The sequence below is a fragment of the Lampetra planeri genome, chromosome 6 (assembly GCF_965212315.1).
Source record: "Lampetra planeri chromosome 6, kcLamPlan1.2.h2, whole genome shotgun sequence".
Classification (NCBI taxonomy): Eukaryota; Metazoa; Chordata; class Hyperoartia; order Petromyzontiformes; family Petromyzontidae; genus Lampetra; species Lampetra planeri.
Window position 1 is genome coordinate 8097645 of NC_136112.1, and position 18481 is coordinate 8116125.

The 18481-nt window shown below is 50.5% G+C and overlaps 1 protein-coding gene across 7 annotated transcripts in view; it reads right to left on the reverse strand.

The window, feature by feature from the left end:
* LOC144719479 (acetyl-CoA carboxylase-like) overlaps positions 1-18481 on the reverse strand; it is a 93842-nt gene that overhangs the window by 48783 nt on the left and 26578 nt on the right. For all 7 annotated transcript variants that reach the window (XM_078595432.1, XM_078595430.1, XM_078595431.1 and 4 more), the window contains 16 exons: positions 16669-16779; positions 15992-16201; positions 15073-15243; positions 14619-14780; positions 13892-14055; positions 11288-11438; positions 9875-9978; positions 8782-8863; positions 8426-8571; positions 6890-7040; positions 6124-6258; positions 4878-5024; positions 2785-2973; positions 2146-2246; positions 1494-1582; positions 533-657 (listed from right to left, as the gene is read on the reverse strand). In XM_078595432.1, coding sequence (XP_078451558.1) covers positions 533-657; positions 1494-1582; positions 2146-2246; positions 2785-2973; positions 4878-5024; positions 6124-6258; positions 6890-7040; positions 8426-8571; positions 8782-8863; positions 9875-9978; positions 11288-11438; positions 13892-14055; positions 14619-14780; positions 15073-15243; positions 15992-16201; positions 16669-16779 — 2238 coding nt within the window. The remainder of the gene's footprint in view (positions 1-532; positions 658-1493; positions 1583-2145; positions 2247-2784; positions 2974-4877; positions 5025-6123; positions 6259-6889; positions 7041-8425; positions 8572-8781; positions 8864-9874; positions 9979-11287; positions 11439-13891; positions 14056-14618; positions 14781-15072; positions 15244-15991; positions 16202-16668; positions 16780-18481) is intronic.

Sequence of the window (18481 nt, forward strand, 5' to 3'; positions counted from 1 at the left end):
ATATTCTTTGTCATTCTTACGATAAAGTCTGCAAAAACAATAGCTTGCACACTGTGAGCAAGTCGCCTTGGCAACAATATCAATTCGCGTTGGCACCGAGGCCATATTTTTACGAATTTCCCTTGTCATCCACGCAAAAGGTCACCGCTTACGTATGTTGAACTTCTTTTGCGCCGTACGTAGCCAACCGTGCTAAATCGGAGTTGCGGGAAAAGGACAACTTAACACAAAAAGCAGTGCTAAAAGTATTGGCTTTTCGATTTCGATTGAAAAGTGCATAGCTCCAGTGGCTTCCAAATATCGGAAGGAAGAGCTTTCCAGACAGCCGAAGAAGCGCATTTGAAAGCGCGCAATGCCGTGGCCGTCTTTGCTCAACGGCCAGCCAAAAGTCGCTGCTGTGATGATGACCGGAGTTCGCGTGACGGTTTGTGCTCAGCGTTGTTCACGTCTACAGCCACGGGCCGCGCCGTAACGCCATTGGGCACTGAACTTGGCGCCACCACAAACAGGCGCCGTCGCAAAGGCAACTTACAATGAGCATTGTGACCAGGATGTTCTTCTTGGCCACTTGAGCGTGCGAAAAGATGAGATCGACCACCGACGTCATGTCTCCCTTGTGCGTCTCTCGCAGCGCAATCACGCACTTGTCGTAGTGCCCTGTGACGGACAAGTTAATGGTCAGTAAACGTACTCCGCCATTTGCTCGCCACTCGACGACAAACGACGAGCTATTTAAACCACACGCGCAACAGTAACAAGGCCGCGCAGAGGAAATTGTAGCAAAATGGAAATTGGTTACATTGTGTTTGCCGTGAAGTTGTGTTGAGATTTCTGGGACCTTTCCTAAACATGTGCGGTGTCATAAAAATGGTGGGGGGGGGGGAGGCAGAAGCAGGGCAGGGAGGAAAGGGGGGCGCTATTAGCCCTCCGATTAACCACAGGAGTTTGTTTGACCACATTTCACCATGCCGGCCAGCGTGGGTTGGAGAAGCTGGGGGGCCCAGGACTGGTTCAGACATCACTCTCAACCGATATCGGACGCGGCTCAAAATCAAACTCGGGTTTCCAGTTCCATAGCACAGTAGGCTAACCACTGTGCCACCAACAACAACAAGCGCCATTCGCCACTAACTGGCGGTGACATCACCACGGCGCTTGTGCCAGGCTATGTGCACTTTAAGGCCACGTGAAGTGTCGAACGCCCACTGCCAGCATGTCACGGGACAGACCCAGGTTCCATGGGTTGATTGACCGAGATGACGGGCTGATGCACCACCTGTGTCTCCGTCTGTGCCACCACCACCACCACCACCAAGTTGACGCAGTCATAGGCAGTGGGGAAAAAGAAACACACCCTGGGACTTGAAAAGGAGCAAGGGAATCGACGGCACGGACTGCTGGGACAAGAGAGTCCCAGACTACGGGGGGCAGCAGAGGAGAGAGTCCTCGCCGACTTGTGATTGTGCGAGTTGCACGCAAGCGAGAGGGGGCACCTTGCTGAAACAGGGTCTCCACCTTGAGATACTCGCGCAGCAGGTCGAGCAGCACTGTCTTCATGTGGCCCCGGGTGCCACTGCGATACCTGTGGAAGAGATTCCCCCGACCCCCCATTCAGCTGTACAAAAATTAACCCGTAAAAACAAAGTTTTTAACTATAAATCTTTTATATGCATGGCATCGGTTTTATTTTATTATTCATTTCTGTTTTTCTTGAGTAAGAGTTTCATTTTTATCACATTGGTATTTTAAATTAAATATGAACAAAAAATGTTCCTAAAAAGTGGAAAATTTAGGAATTTTTTTGTTCACGAAAATAAATTGTCACGCACAACGAGTCTGTGTGCGAAATGTCAGCTCGATTGGATCACGGGAAGTGGGTTAAAAAACGACCAAAAGATTTGCACGGTCGTAAGCGCGCAAGCAAGCAAGCAAGTGAACTTAATATAAAGGATTTAAAAAGTGTTGCCAGCGAGCGCCGATGAAGGCGGGCGCGGTGCACGGAGGGGTGGGCGTGTCTATTGCCACGCCTGGCTACCTTCGTACGCGTGTTTTTCTTGAACTTCTGTCGCACCGTACGTAGCCGACCGCAACTAAATGGGAGCTGCGGGGGAAGTAAGAGTGGCGCTTGTGCCCAGGTATGCCTACCGCTGCACCAGGACCAGGATGCCCTGCACGTTCATGAAGAAGACCTCCCGGTCGGCTTTGCGCTGCAGCGTTGCCGCGTGGCTGTCCAGGGTGTTGGCGATCTGTCGACGTCGGCGGAATAGAGGCGCACGCAACAAGAAAAAGGCGTCAAGTTTGTTTTATTTAAACCGGGCAAGGACCCATAAGACAAGGATGTAGTCTCGTTTGCAAAGGGCGACCTGCGTCATCAGATTTGCAACGTAAAAACTAAGTGGAGTACAACAATTAAGCAAATAAAAATCAGAGCAAAAGCAACCACGTTCGAGAAGAAATCGAACAGCAGCACTGACAATTGCTCCAACCCAACCCCATCCACCCCCTACCCCCCCAAACCCCCTCCATCCACCCCCGCCCCACCCCACCTCACCACGTCCCCCCCCCCACCCCGTTCACCCCCACTCTCCGCCCACCCCTCCCATCCACGCCCCGCTCCCCCCCCGCCCCGCTACCCCCCTGCCCCCCCCGCCCCCCACCTCACCACATCCACCCCCATCCACCGCCTGCCCCCTACCCCGTTCACCCCCCAATGACCACCCCCCATCCACCCCCCCCCCCCGTTCCGCCCCGGCAAACTGAACAAAGTGAGCGTCGATGCGGCACCTGCTGGCTGGGGAACTGGCAGAGCACCGAGGTGATGTTGCTGGCGTACTGCGCCATCTCCCGGCGGATGGCGTTCTCCACCGGCGACGGGATGCGCCCCGAGATGCTCGTCATGAGCTCCTGGAGCTCCAGCAGTGGCAGGGAAGGGTCCCTCAGGGTCATCATCAGCACCTCCACCCAGCCCTTCACCTGTTCGCGCGCGAGCACACGCGCGCGTCAACACCAGGACGGCACACCGGTGTGGTGGAGAGCAAACCCACAACATTGACAATTGCAGTGGTGTCGTCACTTGTGAGTAAATCGGGTGCGAAGGCCGGGGAGGGGGTGAAAGTATGCATATAAATAACAATGGATTTACTGGCGAAACTTCGTACTCGAATTGTAAATTATGGGAACCTCATTTGCCAGTAAAAATATGATAATTGGTTCTTTACCCTTCTATCTGGCAACAAAACTGACACCTTTTTACAAGGAGTCATGTTTGCATAGACCGCAATACCTGCAGTCATAATACAAACAAAAGAACATAACTCTGATAATGTGCACTGTCCTTAAAGTCAGTTTTGTTGCCAGATAGAAGGGTAAAGAACCAATTATCATATTTTTACTGGCAAATGAGGTTCCCATAGTGTAGATGCTTGCCCCGAGCTCTCATACTCTGATGGTGCATTGTCTTTGAGTTGTGCGCCTTTTGGCGTCATCTGGTCCAACCCATATGAGACTAGGCTCTAAGGAAAGCTGTCTCGGGTGTGGATCAATCAACTTTAAGGACAGTGCACATTATCAGAGTTATGTTCTTTTGTTTGTATTATGACTGCAGGTATTGCGGTCTATGCAAACATGACTCCTTGTAAAAAGGTGTCAGTTTTGTTGCCAGATAGAAGGGTAAAGAACCAATTATCGAATTGTAAATGTTGTGGTTTTACTCTCCAACACACCGGTGTACTGTACTAGTAACAAATTGGACGTGTTGTTTACGTGACAAACCTTACTAACTGGCCGTGTCGGGTGGTGGCGGGTTTAACGACACATTTATATTTACGCGATCGAACTCAAAAAACCTCTTTTGTGAATACCCACATTGTGGAAATGTGTATATTGTATCGTACGGTCTAAAAATGGCTGCCAACCCGTCAGTATCTTCTTGGTTCTTTCGGTAAAGTCACGTAGAAGGGAAGTAATAAAATAATAAAAATAAAACATAATAAAATAATTATTTTATTATGTTATTTTATTATAATAAAATAATTATTTTATTATGTTTTATTTTTATTATTTTACTACTTCCCTTCTACGTGACTTTACCGAAAGAACCAAGAAGATGAATCCCTGCAGTCACGAAAGCTTTAAATCGAAATTTAACCCGTCAATAGTTTCGTCCACCGGCCATCACCCCCTGCCGCCCTGAGCGACGTGTCCTGCCCGAGCCTACGAACCGTTCCAAACAGTCAAAACGATTTCTCGAGCTGGCAATTTTGCTCTCCGATCCAACCGCGGATTGGCAAAGAGAAAACAGCCAATCCCACGACAACATTGAATCATGGTATAAGTTGATGAACAAACAAAACTATTTTTCTTCTTGGTTCTTTCGGTAAAGTCACGTAGAAGGGAAATAATAAAATAATAAAACGTAATAAAATAATTCTCACGACGTTTCGGCCACAACACCTGAGGACGGCTGCTTGCGTTGTGGCCGAAACGTCGTAAGAATTATTTTATTATGTTTTATTTTTATTATTTTATTATTTCCCTTCTACGTGACTTTACCGAAAGAACCAAGAAGATGAATCCCTATAGTCACGAAAGCTTTAAATCGAAAAACTATTTTTTTTTGTTACCAGGTCCACCGAGCTATTAGCTCTTTTTCAGAAGCGATGGGGCCACAAATCTAAGCTCAACAAAGTGGCTTATCACGTGGAAATTTACAGCAGCCATTGTGGAGAGAAAAACCAGAGGACCCGGAAAAAAATCCACGCGACCACAGGGAGAAAATGCAAACTCCAAGCACGCAGGTGTCAGGGTCGGAATGTAACCCACGACCTCCCGCATGCCAGGCGAGGTAGAACTGATGCCACCCCGACAAGCGAACAAACCTTGGAGCTGAAGAATGGCTCGGGGAGGCAGTAGCCGTGCATGACGTTGAGGAGGTTCTCCAGGACGGTGTGGTAAACCTGGTGCTGCTTGCCTCCTCTCAGGGGCAGCGACTGCTGTTGCGGGAGAAGGCTCATGCACAGCTCGGCCTGAGAGGGGCACACGCACAGAAACAAAACATTTCACCAAAGAGCCACACGCACCCCAGATCCACGGTCAGATATAATTATAATTGCGTCATTTAAAATGGCAAAATTGTACAATTGTAATTTCAGCTAACAACGCTTCTGCAATTGTAATTATAACTGACCCCGTGTCTGATACAGACTGTCCGGGGCAAGGGCTGCGAGCAAGCGCCCATTATGGCTGTGTGGCCAGCACCATATCCAACCCACTTTAGTCTCCCCACTGCTAATATTCATACACCACATCGCTTATGTAAGGTTCGAGCTGACCTTGGCAGGGTTGTCCAGGACTGGTTCAAATATCACTCGCCGCTCAAGTTAACCGTCACCGGGAATGAAACGGAGGTAACCAGTTTCAGCACAATGCCTAGCTGCTCATGTCGTCTGTCCAGGCCTTGTCGGTCCTTGCTGCCTCGGCAGCCTTGGCTCCCATGGCAGAGGTCACACGAGGACCTCCCAGCAAACGCAATGAATTCTCACAATTTGGGGACATGCTTTTTCTTGTTCTCTTCCCGATTCATTTGGCCTTGATCAGTGTACAGATTTGTTTGCTTCACGAGCCAAAATGTAACCGTAGCATATGATAAGAACATTACATGACAATAAAAAACTATTACACACACCATGAAAATCAACAAATCAATCCATCGTTCCATAACTATGACGGACCCCTGAATGTGGCCTCGGGTTGGTGAACCCCAGATCCACACCCAGGAGCTCAGCAGCTCGGTGCTCTGACGCGTAAACCACCCAGGTCACCTCCAAACTGACACCGATTACGAATATTGTACTGGCATTGACAGGTCGCTTAAATGCCTCAACAACTCAAAACGCTTTACATCGCATGTCATCTCAACTATTCTATTTACCCACGGCCGTCTATGGCCAAGGTCGAGACCACCCCCACCCCCCCCCAGTAGCAGCTGTCCCCGTCTGGCACAAGGTGTTCTCGCTGCACCGGCCTGCACACGGGCATCGTCGCTGTTGTCGGTGTTGTTGGTGTTGTTGGTGTTGTTGGTGTTGTTGGTGTCGCTGTTGTTGTTGTTGTGCGATGTCGGGACACCTGGGGGACGCTGGAGGGATTGTCGAGCTGCAGCCGGGCCACCACACAGCCGACCTCGAGCACAGTGCCCGGGCGCTTCACATGGTGCACGCAGCCGCCCTGGGGCACCGTCAGCGTCATCACCATCTTCATCACCTGCCCACGGCACACACAGAGACAAAGATTCCCCCACAGCACCACCCTCCCCCACCCCGTAGAGCCGTTAGCAGACTGTTGGGGCAAGTGCTGTTAGCGAGCCCCGTGGAAAGCCGGCAAGGCTCACGAGGGAGTGGGTGGCCAACACCACGCCTGGTCGCTTTTGTCCCCCCAAAGCCAATGTTTACACAGCGCACCAGGTACTTATTTAAGGTTGAGTCGACCTAGGCGAGGCCCAGGACCGGTTCAAATATTCGCCACTGTTATTAGTCGTGAGTGGGAATCCAACTCTGGTCGCAGGGTTGGCAGCATAGCGTGCTTTAACAAACATTTTGGGCAAGTGCTGTAAGCAAGCACCTATGAAGGCCGGCATGGCACACTCAAGGCGGTGGGTGTCCAGCACCATGCCCGACCGCCTTAGTATCCTCAGTGGCGATAAATACACACCGCACCAAGCACTAATTCGAGACCGAATAGACCTAGGTGACGCTCAGGACCAGAACAGATAATTATCGTCACTGGTGTTAAGTGGCCATGAGTGGGAATCGAACTCGGGTGAGCCAGGTTCGTACGTACGCGCAAGTGTGCTAACCACTATACCGCTGCTCCCCGCCAACACACACACACACACCTCCATCTCGGCGTAGCACTGCCCAGCGACGGCATGGCCCCCGTCCTCCAGCAAGTAGTGCATGAGCTTTCCAGCGGAGGGCGCCCTTAGCACGGACGGGTCGTTCTCCTTCTCAAACACGCACGTCTTGTTCCCGATGGTCACGCGGTATCTGTCGTCGCGTCCCCGTGTTCCAGATCAGGAAAAGTTTCACACGCACACAAAGACAAAGATCCCCCCCCCCATAAAGCCGTAACAGACCGCCGGGGCAAGTGCTGTTCGCGAGCATTTATGAAGGACGGCACGGCACAAGAAGCGGTGGTGTGGCCGCCTTTGTCTCCCTCGCAGCGCTGTTTACGCACGACACCAGTTCATTATTTGAGGCCGAGTCAGACACGGGGAGGCCCAGGACCAGTTCAGATTATCCTCACTGGTGCTTGCTGTGAGCAAGAATCACCGGTATATAGCACAGAGCGCTAACCGTTGCGCCACCGCTCCTTGCTGCACAAACACAAACAAAGACATAGAACCCGCGTACAGCCTTAACAGACTGCTTGGGCAAGTGCTGTTAGTGAGCACCGACGCAAACACATGCGTGCACACACGCGCAAACACGAGCACATGCCGGCGACGTCTATTCTTAGCTGCCGTGTCACCTCTGTTATGTTGCGTCATCACTTTACAATGGCTGGAGCATCACAAGGCAAATTTTTGCTGCTCGTCAACAGAAGTTCCGATGGACTCATCGACTCACTACATCTTGCCAACGGCACAATGGGAAGGAATTTTTTTTTTTGTAGACATTTATTTACGTGTATTTTTATTTCAAATTAAATTAAAACGTATTCATAATTAACTCTAGATTTCAAGCTTTCGTGACTGCAAGGATTCATACTCTTAGTTCTTTCGGTAAAGTCACGTAGGTAAAAAATGAAATAAAAATTAATAAAAATAAAATTAAAATTAAATCACGACGTTTCGGAGGCAACACAAGTCTCCGTCAGATGCAAGCTCTTGAATCCCTGCCTCACTTGATGCAGCAAATCTGACTGTGACGGTCCCACCTGATGATTGAGACTTGTGTTGCCTCCGAAACGTCGTGATTTTATTTTTATACATTTTTATTTCATTTTTTACCTACGTGACTTTACCGAAAGAACTAAGAGTATGTATTCATAATTAAACAAATTCATCGGTGGCACTGAACTTGAATGGGAAAAAATATAACAAAGTGTTACTTCGATTGGTCCGTAAAGCTTTCAAAGTAGGGGTCACAATGAGGACATAAATAAAATCTACAGTGGCAGCTTAAGTAGCGGCTGCCCACTTAGCGAAGTGCTGATTTATCAAAACGCTTCGACCAAACAAATTATTCGCAATGGTAGCCTCAAACTGCCTGCACCCCTGACACGCTCTGCTCTGTTACTGCCTGCTCTTCCGCACGAATCACTTTGATGCTGTGGCTTCGTGGCAAATGGCACCGCGGATCTCCCTTGCAACCGAGCAAGGGTAAGCGGCGACACGGGACTTTCCCGCGCATAGTCACTTGAGACGGACCTGCCGATCTCCTCCTTCATGTAGGTGGTGTGGCTGCTGCCCGCGTAGGACAGGAGGAGGCCGCCGTCGCTCAGCCGGTGGGCGTCCACCTCGACAGACGAGCCGTTCATGATGATCACGTACGTCGTAGGGGACTGCCGGGAGACCTGCAGACGCAATTTCAGACCCGCAATCGTTGAATCGGCGAATCCGCCAACCGTCCCGGTTTATATTTTTGTAAACGCCGCCATTTAAAAACAACCGGGATCTGTGTAACACTTGTTTCAGAATAAAACAGCGAATCAAAGGGTGGGAGGAGTGTGGGTGGGTGGGTGGGTGGGGGGGGTAGAGGGGGAGGGTGTGGCCTTGCTCCTCACCTGCAGGGCGTACTTGACCCCGTCGTAAATGAGCTCCACGGGGATCGTGTTGGAGAAGGTATGCGCCGGCAGCACCTGTCCCCTGCATAGCACGCGGCGCTCATCACTCGTCAGGCGCACAGTACCTGGGACACTACGTCTCACGATAAGCCACCCCCATCGCTCGTTATCATCAAGCATGCTCAATCCACTGCTACGCGGAGGCCTCCCCAAGCCGCGGCCATCACCACCACCACCGCTGTCGCTCCTGCGATGTAATAAACCCATCGCTCGTCAGCAGGAATTAGCATACGCTCACAGTATACTAAGGCCGTAATTATAATATATATTGGGGGGGAGACACATCCCCCCCAATATTTAAATATGCTCAAAATGTCCCCCCCAATATACTGCTATAAAAATATTTTAAAAATAATAATTGCTTTGCTATGTAAATAAAACCAACAATTTGCTCAACCTTGGCCACAATATCTGGACTTATCTTCATATAAATCAATGTATAGATTTCTGTTTATATGATTGTGGTCATGGTTGTACTTTATTAATCCCTAATATCATACATTACATGCAATGAGGCAATAAATGATAAAAAGTTAATACAGAGCAATGTAATACAATCACTACTAGACTTTATTGTAAAAAATAAAATAAAAAGTCCATCCCATGTGTTGGTGAATTTTTTAATCTTTTAGGCAGGAAATGGCAGGAAATGAGTTTTCAAATTTAGATTTTTTTTTCTGGGCTGGGACCCCCTGGAAGATCTGCTCCCTCCCAATGTTGACTCAGTGGGTGGAGCTACTTGCGCAGTGGGTGGGGCAACCTGAGCAGTGGGTGGAGCTACCTGAGCAGTGGGTGGGGCTACTTGAGCAGTGGGTGGGGCAACCGGAGCAGTGGGTGGGGTTCACAGTTCAATGAGTGGGGCCAATGATCAGCAGAATCAATCCTCAGGAAAGAGAGGGCCTCTCACTATGTGTGCGGGGCTAGTGTTTGACTGGGCGTGACTATGCAAAAGCAGGCGGGGCTATATGAGACAGAGGCTGTCGGCTCGCCATGTGCCCTGGTTGAGCCTTCCAGAAATGCGGTATAGCCTCACCTCTCGAGCGCGTGCAGGAAGTCGGACGTGGACGTCATGAAGGCCGCCTCAGCTACGTGCAGAGCTCCGCACGCAACGCCGAGCATGGTGTCAGGGCGCTCGGCCTTCACGCCAAAGACAAAAATCCCCCATAACGCCTGAGCAGACTTTTGGGGCAAGTGCTGTGAGCACCTATGAAGGCAAGCCTTGCACAAGAGGGGGTAGGTGGCCAGCACCATGCCCACCTGCCTTTGTCTCCCTAGTGGCGATGTTTACACACCGCACCAGGTGCTCATATTTCAGGCTTCGTCGACCAAGGGGAGGCACAGGACCAGTTCAGATATAATCATCACTTGTGAGCAGCAATCGAACTCGGGTCACCGGGTTCGTTGTGCAGCGCTCTAACCGCTACACTACAGCTCTCCACGCCGCACGCATCATCACACACGTCACGCGTGGCACACGCATCACACGCGAGATCCACGGCATGCGAGGCACACACGGCGAGACGCGCAGGCCGCACACACTGCTGAGTGGATGGCTTGAAATATGGGACATCGCGGGGCATGTTGTGGGGCGAGATCGAGTGTGCAGGAGGTGCAACTTAACTTGGGCCCACAGGTCACAGGGCACAGGGGCCCAGCCACTCAGCTATCAATAGAGTGGCAGGCGGGCCAGGGGGCTCCATGTCATCCCTTGCACCAGAGCCCATGCCAATAACACTGCGTCATTGGCTCAAACCCACAGCTGAATAATTCCCACCATATATGATAGCTGTCATTTGTTACGATTGGAATAACATTTGCATATGTTCCGTCGAAACATTTGCAGATAACGATCTGTGTTGTCTTTGCTGTCACAGGAAGGAAATCAATTGGGGAATTGTGAACAAGAGTTGACCATTCAAAAAGTACATGCAATGTTACTGATACAGAAATGTATTTGAGGACCTGCGGAACCAAATCATGAGAGCCACGTCACCGTCACAATTTTATCATTACGCTCGTTTACCCACGTAAGCTTCACTGAACCACTATTTTCAGGAGGGTTTTGCCAAGTTCCGCAGGAGGGAGCGATGATTTCTATGTGCAATTCCAATTGAGCAATTTGTGGGTAATCTTTCAAATTTGGTCAATTTGGACCCTGAAACCAGCAGACGATGCCCTCCTCTTGCAAATTGCAATTAGCTAACTCGCCATATAATGACCTCACCAGTTTCACCTTGTTGTGTCCTATCATGGCTGCATAACCGGTGGAAGGCATCCCCTTCAACCGAGCCACGCTGACCAGCGTGGTGAAGAAGGATGGTCAAACAAACCCCCGTGACTGACGAGGCGTGGGGTTGAGGCCTTCATTGGGCAGTGCCTTGATGAAGCCCTGTAGTTGGCCACGAATGGAGAGGGAGAGATGTGCGTGCCACGAGAGAGGCCTTACCTGCACTTTCTCCGATATCAGCTTGTCGAGCCATCCCGTGTCGATGGAGTTCTGCTGGAAGCTCTCCGTCTCCAGCACACGGATGAGGTACTCCACCGTCGTGCGGAAGTCTCCACGGATCGAGAGCTCCTTAAGAGCCATCACCATGTTCCTACGCGGGGGGCGACCGGGCAGAGAGGGAGACGCCAACGTCGTAAAGATGCACAACGGGGTGGGGCTCGGTGCCTCACTCTGCTGAGATGCTACGTTTGAATCCAGGTTTTCAGCCGAAAGTCAAGGTTGTAAAAAGAAAATCCGTCAATTAATAGAATGTACACAGTGACAGCTTAAACAGTGGTGGCCAACTTCATCAAGGGCTGATTTATCAAAAACATTTAAATGAACAGCATTAGTGGAATCAGCAGCCTTATCGAGACAACTGTCACAAGAGAGATTCCTTCCCCATTTCCCCCACCCTTCCCCTGCCCCTCTTTACCCCCCATAATGTTAGCCATCTTTCCCCTCATCCTTCCCTCCACCATATTAACTTTTGTCCCCACTTGGGTGGGGTAGAGAGCCCCAATTTCTTCTAGATTTGAAGCTTTCGTGACTGCAAGGCATCATATTCTTAGGTTTTTTCGGTAAAGTCACGTAGGTAAAACATCAAAATTAATGAAAATAAAAACAAAAATCACGACGTTTCGGAGGCAACACAAGTCTCCGTCATCAGGTGGGACCGTCACAGCCGAATTGATGCAGCTAATTCGGCTGTGACGGTCCCACCTGATGACGGAGACTTGTGTTGCATCCGAAACGTCGTGATTTTTGTTTTTATTTTATTTTATTTTCATTAATTTTGATGTTTTACCTACGTGACTTTACCGAAAAAACCTAAGAATATGAAGCCCCAATTTCCCCTCCTGCCCCTTCGTTAAGTCCCTCGCGCACCGGTCTCGGATTTTTTCTCGCGGAGTTTCTGTTCCCCCACTCCCCACCGTCCCCTGACCCACCCCCCGCACTGTGACCGGTGCTTTGCATTTGGCTCTCGTTGAGTTACAATAAAAAAAAAGAGATTCTAATCGAGGTCTGCACACCCCACCAACACTGCAGCCTTCCCCTCTGCACAACCGCTGCCAACCCAAACGTGACTTTGCATCAACAATAATTAACAAAGCTCGTTCTCCGTGAAGCGAGAGAGACGACCTCCCTCCCTACTTGCTTAGTGACGCTTTTGGTCAGCATAATTCGACAGGCAAACGACTCAGAAAGTGGGCTGGATGACCTCGTGTTCCGCAGGCTTTAACCCTTCCCTCCACGGTTCACGGTTGAACTCTTTTACTTATACAGGAATGCCCTCTGGTCGTCCAAGAAAGCCTCACCCAGGTTTTAAGGCTCTGTTTTTTTTCAGGAGGAAAATGTTGTAATGTGTTAGAGGCCTTCATCCAGCAGTGGATAAATAATGGTGGATGATGATGGTATGTGGAAGGAAACTGGAACACCAGGAGATTATCTATAAATGTAAAAGGAAAATTTGTTAATGTGTGTCTGTTCGAAATGTTTAGCATACTTCCCGACATGCAACAAACTTGAAATTTGGCATGTGGGTAGCTTCTAGACTGTACACAATGCAAAAAGTATAAAAACAGACTTTCGTATTTGAGGGGGGGCGCAATAATAGATATCATATATTGCACGGCAAGTGAGCAGTGACGTCACATCTGTGATGTCACCCGCATGCGTCAGCGTCACGCAGTGTGCCTGCTGACGTCACGCATCCCCCCCCCCCACCCTCCGCGTAGGCCGTGTATTAATCAAAGACAAGAATCCAAGTCTCGGGCGAAGCTAGTAACCACATATTAAGGGCTAACACTTATAGCTTTGCATAGAAGGATTTAAACGTATGTTTGTTGAAACGTGAGCGAGTGAATGGGTGGGTGGGTGAGGAGTGGTGGTGACGTATCAGCTCCAGCTCAGCTTGAGCAGGACTGTAGATGCAACACGTGACTAAGGTCATTCTTTCAAATTCGACTATGCTGGTCCCTTTTGAGTTCTCATCTGGTTAAACAAAATAAACTTGACACTTGAATTTGCCATAAGCTGGCCAACCTAGTGGATATTGAGGTTTCACAAATCTCTACGTTATCCATCAACCCATGGGCATGCATCCCCACTTGTAGCCAGCTTAAATCTACAATCCCTCCATAAGTTGTTACTGAAACGTTTTCAATAAAAACAGCGCATGGATCAGCGCCCACTACCCAATAAATAGTTTCTCACGACCACCTGCGGGGCTACGTTCTGTCCAGTGCAGCGGCATTGCAGCCAAATCCAAAACCGTACTACGCGCCATGCTCCAACCAACGTCAACGCTCCCCCACAATCGCCGACTCGCACTGACCCAACGAACCCCGGCACCCGCACGGGCAGCAGGCAGGCTCCCGTCCAGCTACCAATTTGCTAATTGACTCCAACTGACGTGCGCCCGAGCGCTAACGATGCGCGTCTGCTCGTTCTCGCGATCGGCCCCCCCCCCCCCCCCCCCCCGAGGCGGACGCAATAAAATTTCCGGCGACACCACAAAGAGCCCCCGTCCGTGGGCACTCGCGCGCGCGGCAACAGACTCACGAGACGGCCTCCTCGCGGTTCTCGCCCCACGAGAAGCAGTGGCCGAACTGTGAGTCGGCGAACTCGTGCAGGCCGCCCGACGCCGCCACGCTGAAGTAGCCCCACACGTTCTTGCTGCTGCGGAAGTTCAGCTCCTGCACCGTCCCGGCGCTTGGCTTGAAGCCCTAAAAACCAGCAGCAGCAGCAGCGGCATGAACAGAAGACGAACAATAATAACTCCCGCACCCGTGCAACATTTCCACTGGCAGGACAGCGGGAATCACGCTGGGTCAAGTTTGTGCACAGAGCTCGGTGCCGCAGGCCTTGTATCATTAGCAAAGTAATCCATTTAAATGGATGGGTCGGTGCATTCACGTGCCTACGTGTCGCACGCCATCCGCAGCAGAGGATTTGTGCCGAATAGCAACAACGAAACTTCACAGTGTAAGGTTTAGATCATCTTGACGAGAGTTCTCGTGACCCCGGCAACCTCCCCTACACCCCCCTCCCCCTCGCCAGCGACAGACAGTGGGGGGGGGGAGTGGCAAGGGGGGCGGGGGGGAGCGGCGGGGGGAGGGGGGGAGTGGTGGGGGGGCGGGGGGGAGCGGCGGGGGGGAGTGGCGGGGGGAGGGTGGAAGTGGAGGGGGGGAGTAGCGGGGGGAGGGGGGGAAGTGGCGGGGGGGAGTGGCGGGGGGAGGGGGAGAGTGGCGGGGGGGGGCGGGAGGGAGTGGCGGGGGGCGGGGCCAACCTCTTCCGGGTTCTCGCAGGTGATGCGGGCGGCGATGACGTGCCCGCGGGGGCTGGGCCCGCTGTTGGGGTTGTTGAAGTCGAGGGGGCAGTCCCCCCACGGGGCCTCCCCATACAACAGGCGGATGTCCTTGATGCGGTGAAGCGGAATGCCCATGGCGATCTGCGAGCAGTGGGACAAACGCAGCAGGCTTTGCAGTACAACCTGCGCCTTGCCGAAACAACCGCTAGGACTTGCTAAAACGCGATGTATGTTGAACTTCTTTCACACCGTAGGTAGCCAAGCGTGCAAATCGGAGTTGCTAGGGAAGGACAACAGACTAAAAACAATGCAGTCCTAAAGAAATAAGACTACTGCGTCGCGTGGTCTGCAGCGACACCAGCGTGTAGACTACTGAGTCACGTGGTAGCAACCGTTCGGCCGCCTCCGGTCAAAGGTCAGAGGGCAGGCTCACCTGCAGCTGAGCGGCCGGCAAGTTGACGTCGGCCACCATCTCGGTGCACGGGTGCTCCACCTGGAGGCGAGGGTTTAGCTCCAGGAAGTGGAAGCTGCCGTCCTGGCCGTAGAGGTACTCCACCGTGCCGGCACTCACGTAGCCCACCATCTTGGCCAGCTTCACAGCGCACTGCTCACCGACACGGGCACCACACGCAACCCCCACTCAGCGCCGGGGACGACACCAGCGGCCACGACCTATCCGCGGCTGCGTGAAGGCCTCCACCCGAAGCCGTCGCTCAACGGTCTGGATCATCCACCGAGCTCCTGCGCAACGGCTGTGCCACCGCTCCAAACCCGTTCGACATTGACGAGTGTTAATTAAACGCCGCTTTGCCGCGAAGGCATCGAAAATGGGGGATTTGGAGCCTCTACCCAGAGGCAAGTGCCTCTACGCAGACGATGTTCATTAGTCGTAACGTCACAGGGAAATGCACGAGTTATCTAATCCCTGCCCCTTGGCCCTCACTCCTCATCCCACAATGCACCTCAACCATGAAAGAATTCAACGAAATCATGTATATGCTTGAATTATGCAACACTCAGCACGATGCGTTTATCTTCGAAAGTATTAAATCAGCACTATGAAAGCAGTCTGGGTGAAATAAATCTGAGGAATTTTTTAATAGTCGTTTTTGTTCTGGTTTGTGTCTCCAATTTTACAGCAAGCATGCAATCAATTTGACCAGTGTCCCATCGGGGTAAGGCCCTAAGAGAAACGTCACGTCAATCTTAAGTTTCGGTCATATTGGTACTACGTTCACAAGAGTCATCATTGGGTGTCACGTGCAGAGAGACAGGCACCCAGGCGAGCAGAAGAGCTGATGCACGAACACTTTCAAGCTCATTTGTAAAGCGCGAGCAAGAGCCGAGCTGACCTGCTCCATGACCTCCAGGATGCACGGCGGAGCCACGGTGACGGGCGCCTCCTCCACGATCTTCTGGTGGCGCCGCTGAATCGAGCAGTCGCGGCCGAACAGCGAAATGGCGTTGCCGTAGGCGTCGGCGAGGATCTGCACCTCGAGGTGGCGCGTGTGGTCTGCCAGCGCCATCACGAAGATCGGCGAGCCCGGCACCTCCGCTTGCACCTGAGCGCGGAAAACGGCTTGCTTACAACATGTGCCCATCGCATCGGCGAGCCGTGCGTGCGTGTTGTTCGTGGTGTCAGCGGTTGCCGAGACGGAGCGACGAGTTCTGCTCGCGCGCGGGAGCTCGGTGGACCGTCGCAGTGTGGAAACGTGCGAGGATGACGGTGAAGAAAAACCGGAGGGCCCTGGGCAGAACAACGTCGCTGGAAGGGTTGACGGCCGGTGGCCGCGACAAACGAGAGATCGGCAGCCAATGGAGAGAACAAACCCGAGAGGACAAGTACCGGGGAGACGGAGCAATGAAATCAGCTTGTGCACAGGTTAGGTGAATTAGGTGAATAAGGTGAATTGTTACATCGGAAATCCGTTGGCCACAGCTTGGGGAGGCCTTCGTCCAACAGGAAGTAGGTCATGGCTGAAGATGATGATCGATGAATGAGCGCAGGTTGCAGGAGGTGGAAACGCACCTGGCGGTAGAAGAGAGGGAAGTCATCCTGGCTGCCGGCCTTGCGAATGCCCTTTCCTCCGCCGCCCTCGGATGCCTTGATCATGACCGGGTAGCCAATCTTCTCAGCTGACTGTCCCAGAAGAGCAGCATCCAACAGCACAACACAGGGCTCAATCGGCATCCTATGCCAAGACATTTTCTGTCTTTTTTTCCATCCAGACTGGGCTATGGGCATCATGCTGTTCACAACTCTCACAGGGCAGTGCGCGAGCCCGTGTTAGGGGACGGTCCACGCAAGTTGATGTCAGAGAACCGCTTCTGAGATCGCTTGAACAGACCCCTTATCTTCTTAGGTTTTTTCGGTAAAGTCACGTAGGTACAAAATTAAAATTAATAAAAGTAAAATAAAAATAAAATAAAAATCACGACGTTTCGGAGGCAGCACAAGCTTCCGTCTTCAGGTGGAACCGTCACAGCACGATAGCTGCATCAAGTAAGAGTGCTGTGACGGTTCCACCTGAAGACGGAAGCTTGTGTTGCCTCCGAAACGTCGTGATTTTAATTTTATTTTTATTTTACTTTTTTAAAAAACCTAAGAATATGAATCCTTGCAGTCACGAAAGATTCAAATCTAGAATTAAGACCCCTTACGTCACTAGGGGGCGACACTCTACCACCCACCACCCTGCTACTTGAGTACCGTTCGCGCATGGCATTCAAATAGAAATTGTTCAGACCTGAAATGCAGCCATTATTGCCTCTTCATCCACAATCGTGGCACACCTTATATATGTGTTCTGCCCAAGAGTGATTGTTGAGTGCCAATCAATCTGATATTTTTTAATCTCAGAAGTTCTAAGCTAGCCAAATTAAATGCAAACCAAAATGTAATATGGGACTTTTGTGGTACAGTCATTGGTGGCTGGGGCTGAGGCCATTAACTCACTGAACTTGAGAGCCCAAAATAATTCGTCACGGTCGGCTGAAATTATCTTTTGAAACCCAGTATTGTCAGTAGTACCGGCTCAGTATTTGGTAATACCAACAATAGCTTCGAGAACTACTGATTTCTTACCAAGAGACCATAAAAAAAAATTGTTACGAATATTTCTGGTGGCGGTAAAATAGACCCTTGTCTGTTCATCTGTTCATTATTTTATTACCCACAACTCACAACGACAGCGCACGATAATGCCATAAACAACACTATTTATAGAGACGGTGTCCTTTTGGTGTCACTGGAAAAGGGAAAGCACAAGTGGAAACTAAAGCTGGGTCACAACAAGCGCGGCGAAGCTAACACTCATTCACAAACCAGTGATCAACACGGCGGAACATTTTAACTCGCAAACAATGACTTTTCATGGAAATGCAGATTTAGACGCATATTTTGTGAGTATTACATAATAACGCTGTATTGGTGTGTACATAATTTTACATCTGAGAACCAGTTTTTTTACATTTAATTATCAAAGCCTGTTATCTACCTCTGCTGTATAATCATGTGATACTATTGTGTAGGTTTTTGACATTGTACCTTGTTAGAGCCCCAAAATACATCAGAGAGCTGTATAGAATACAATTAACTACATGTAAAACTGTCCACTTTTTTAATCAGCTTTGGTGTCAGGCTCGAAAAATACTAACTGAAAATGTTAGTTTACAAAATGTAATTTCATATTCAGAATTGGTACCCTTCAAAACTTACAGATGACATTTTTTTCAGGCCTAAAAATTGAGGGTCCAACATTTGAATCGGATCATGTATTTTGTCCAAAATGTGATTTAACATTCGGTTTCAGCAAACTTGGAAACCTCCAGATGCCAACTTC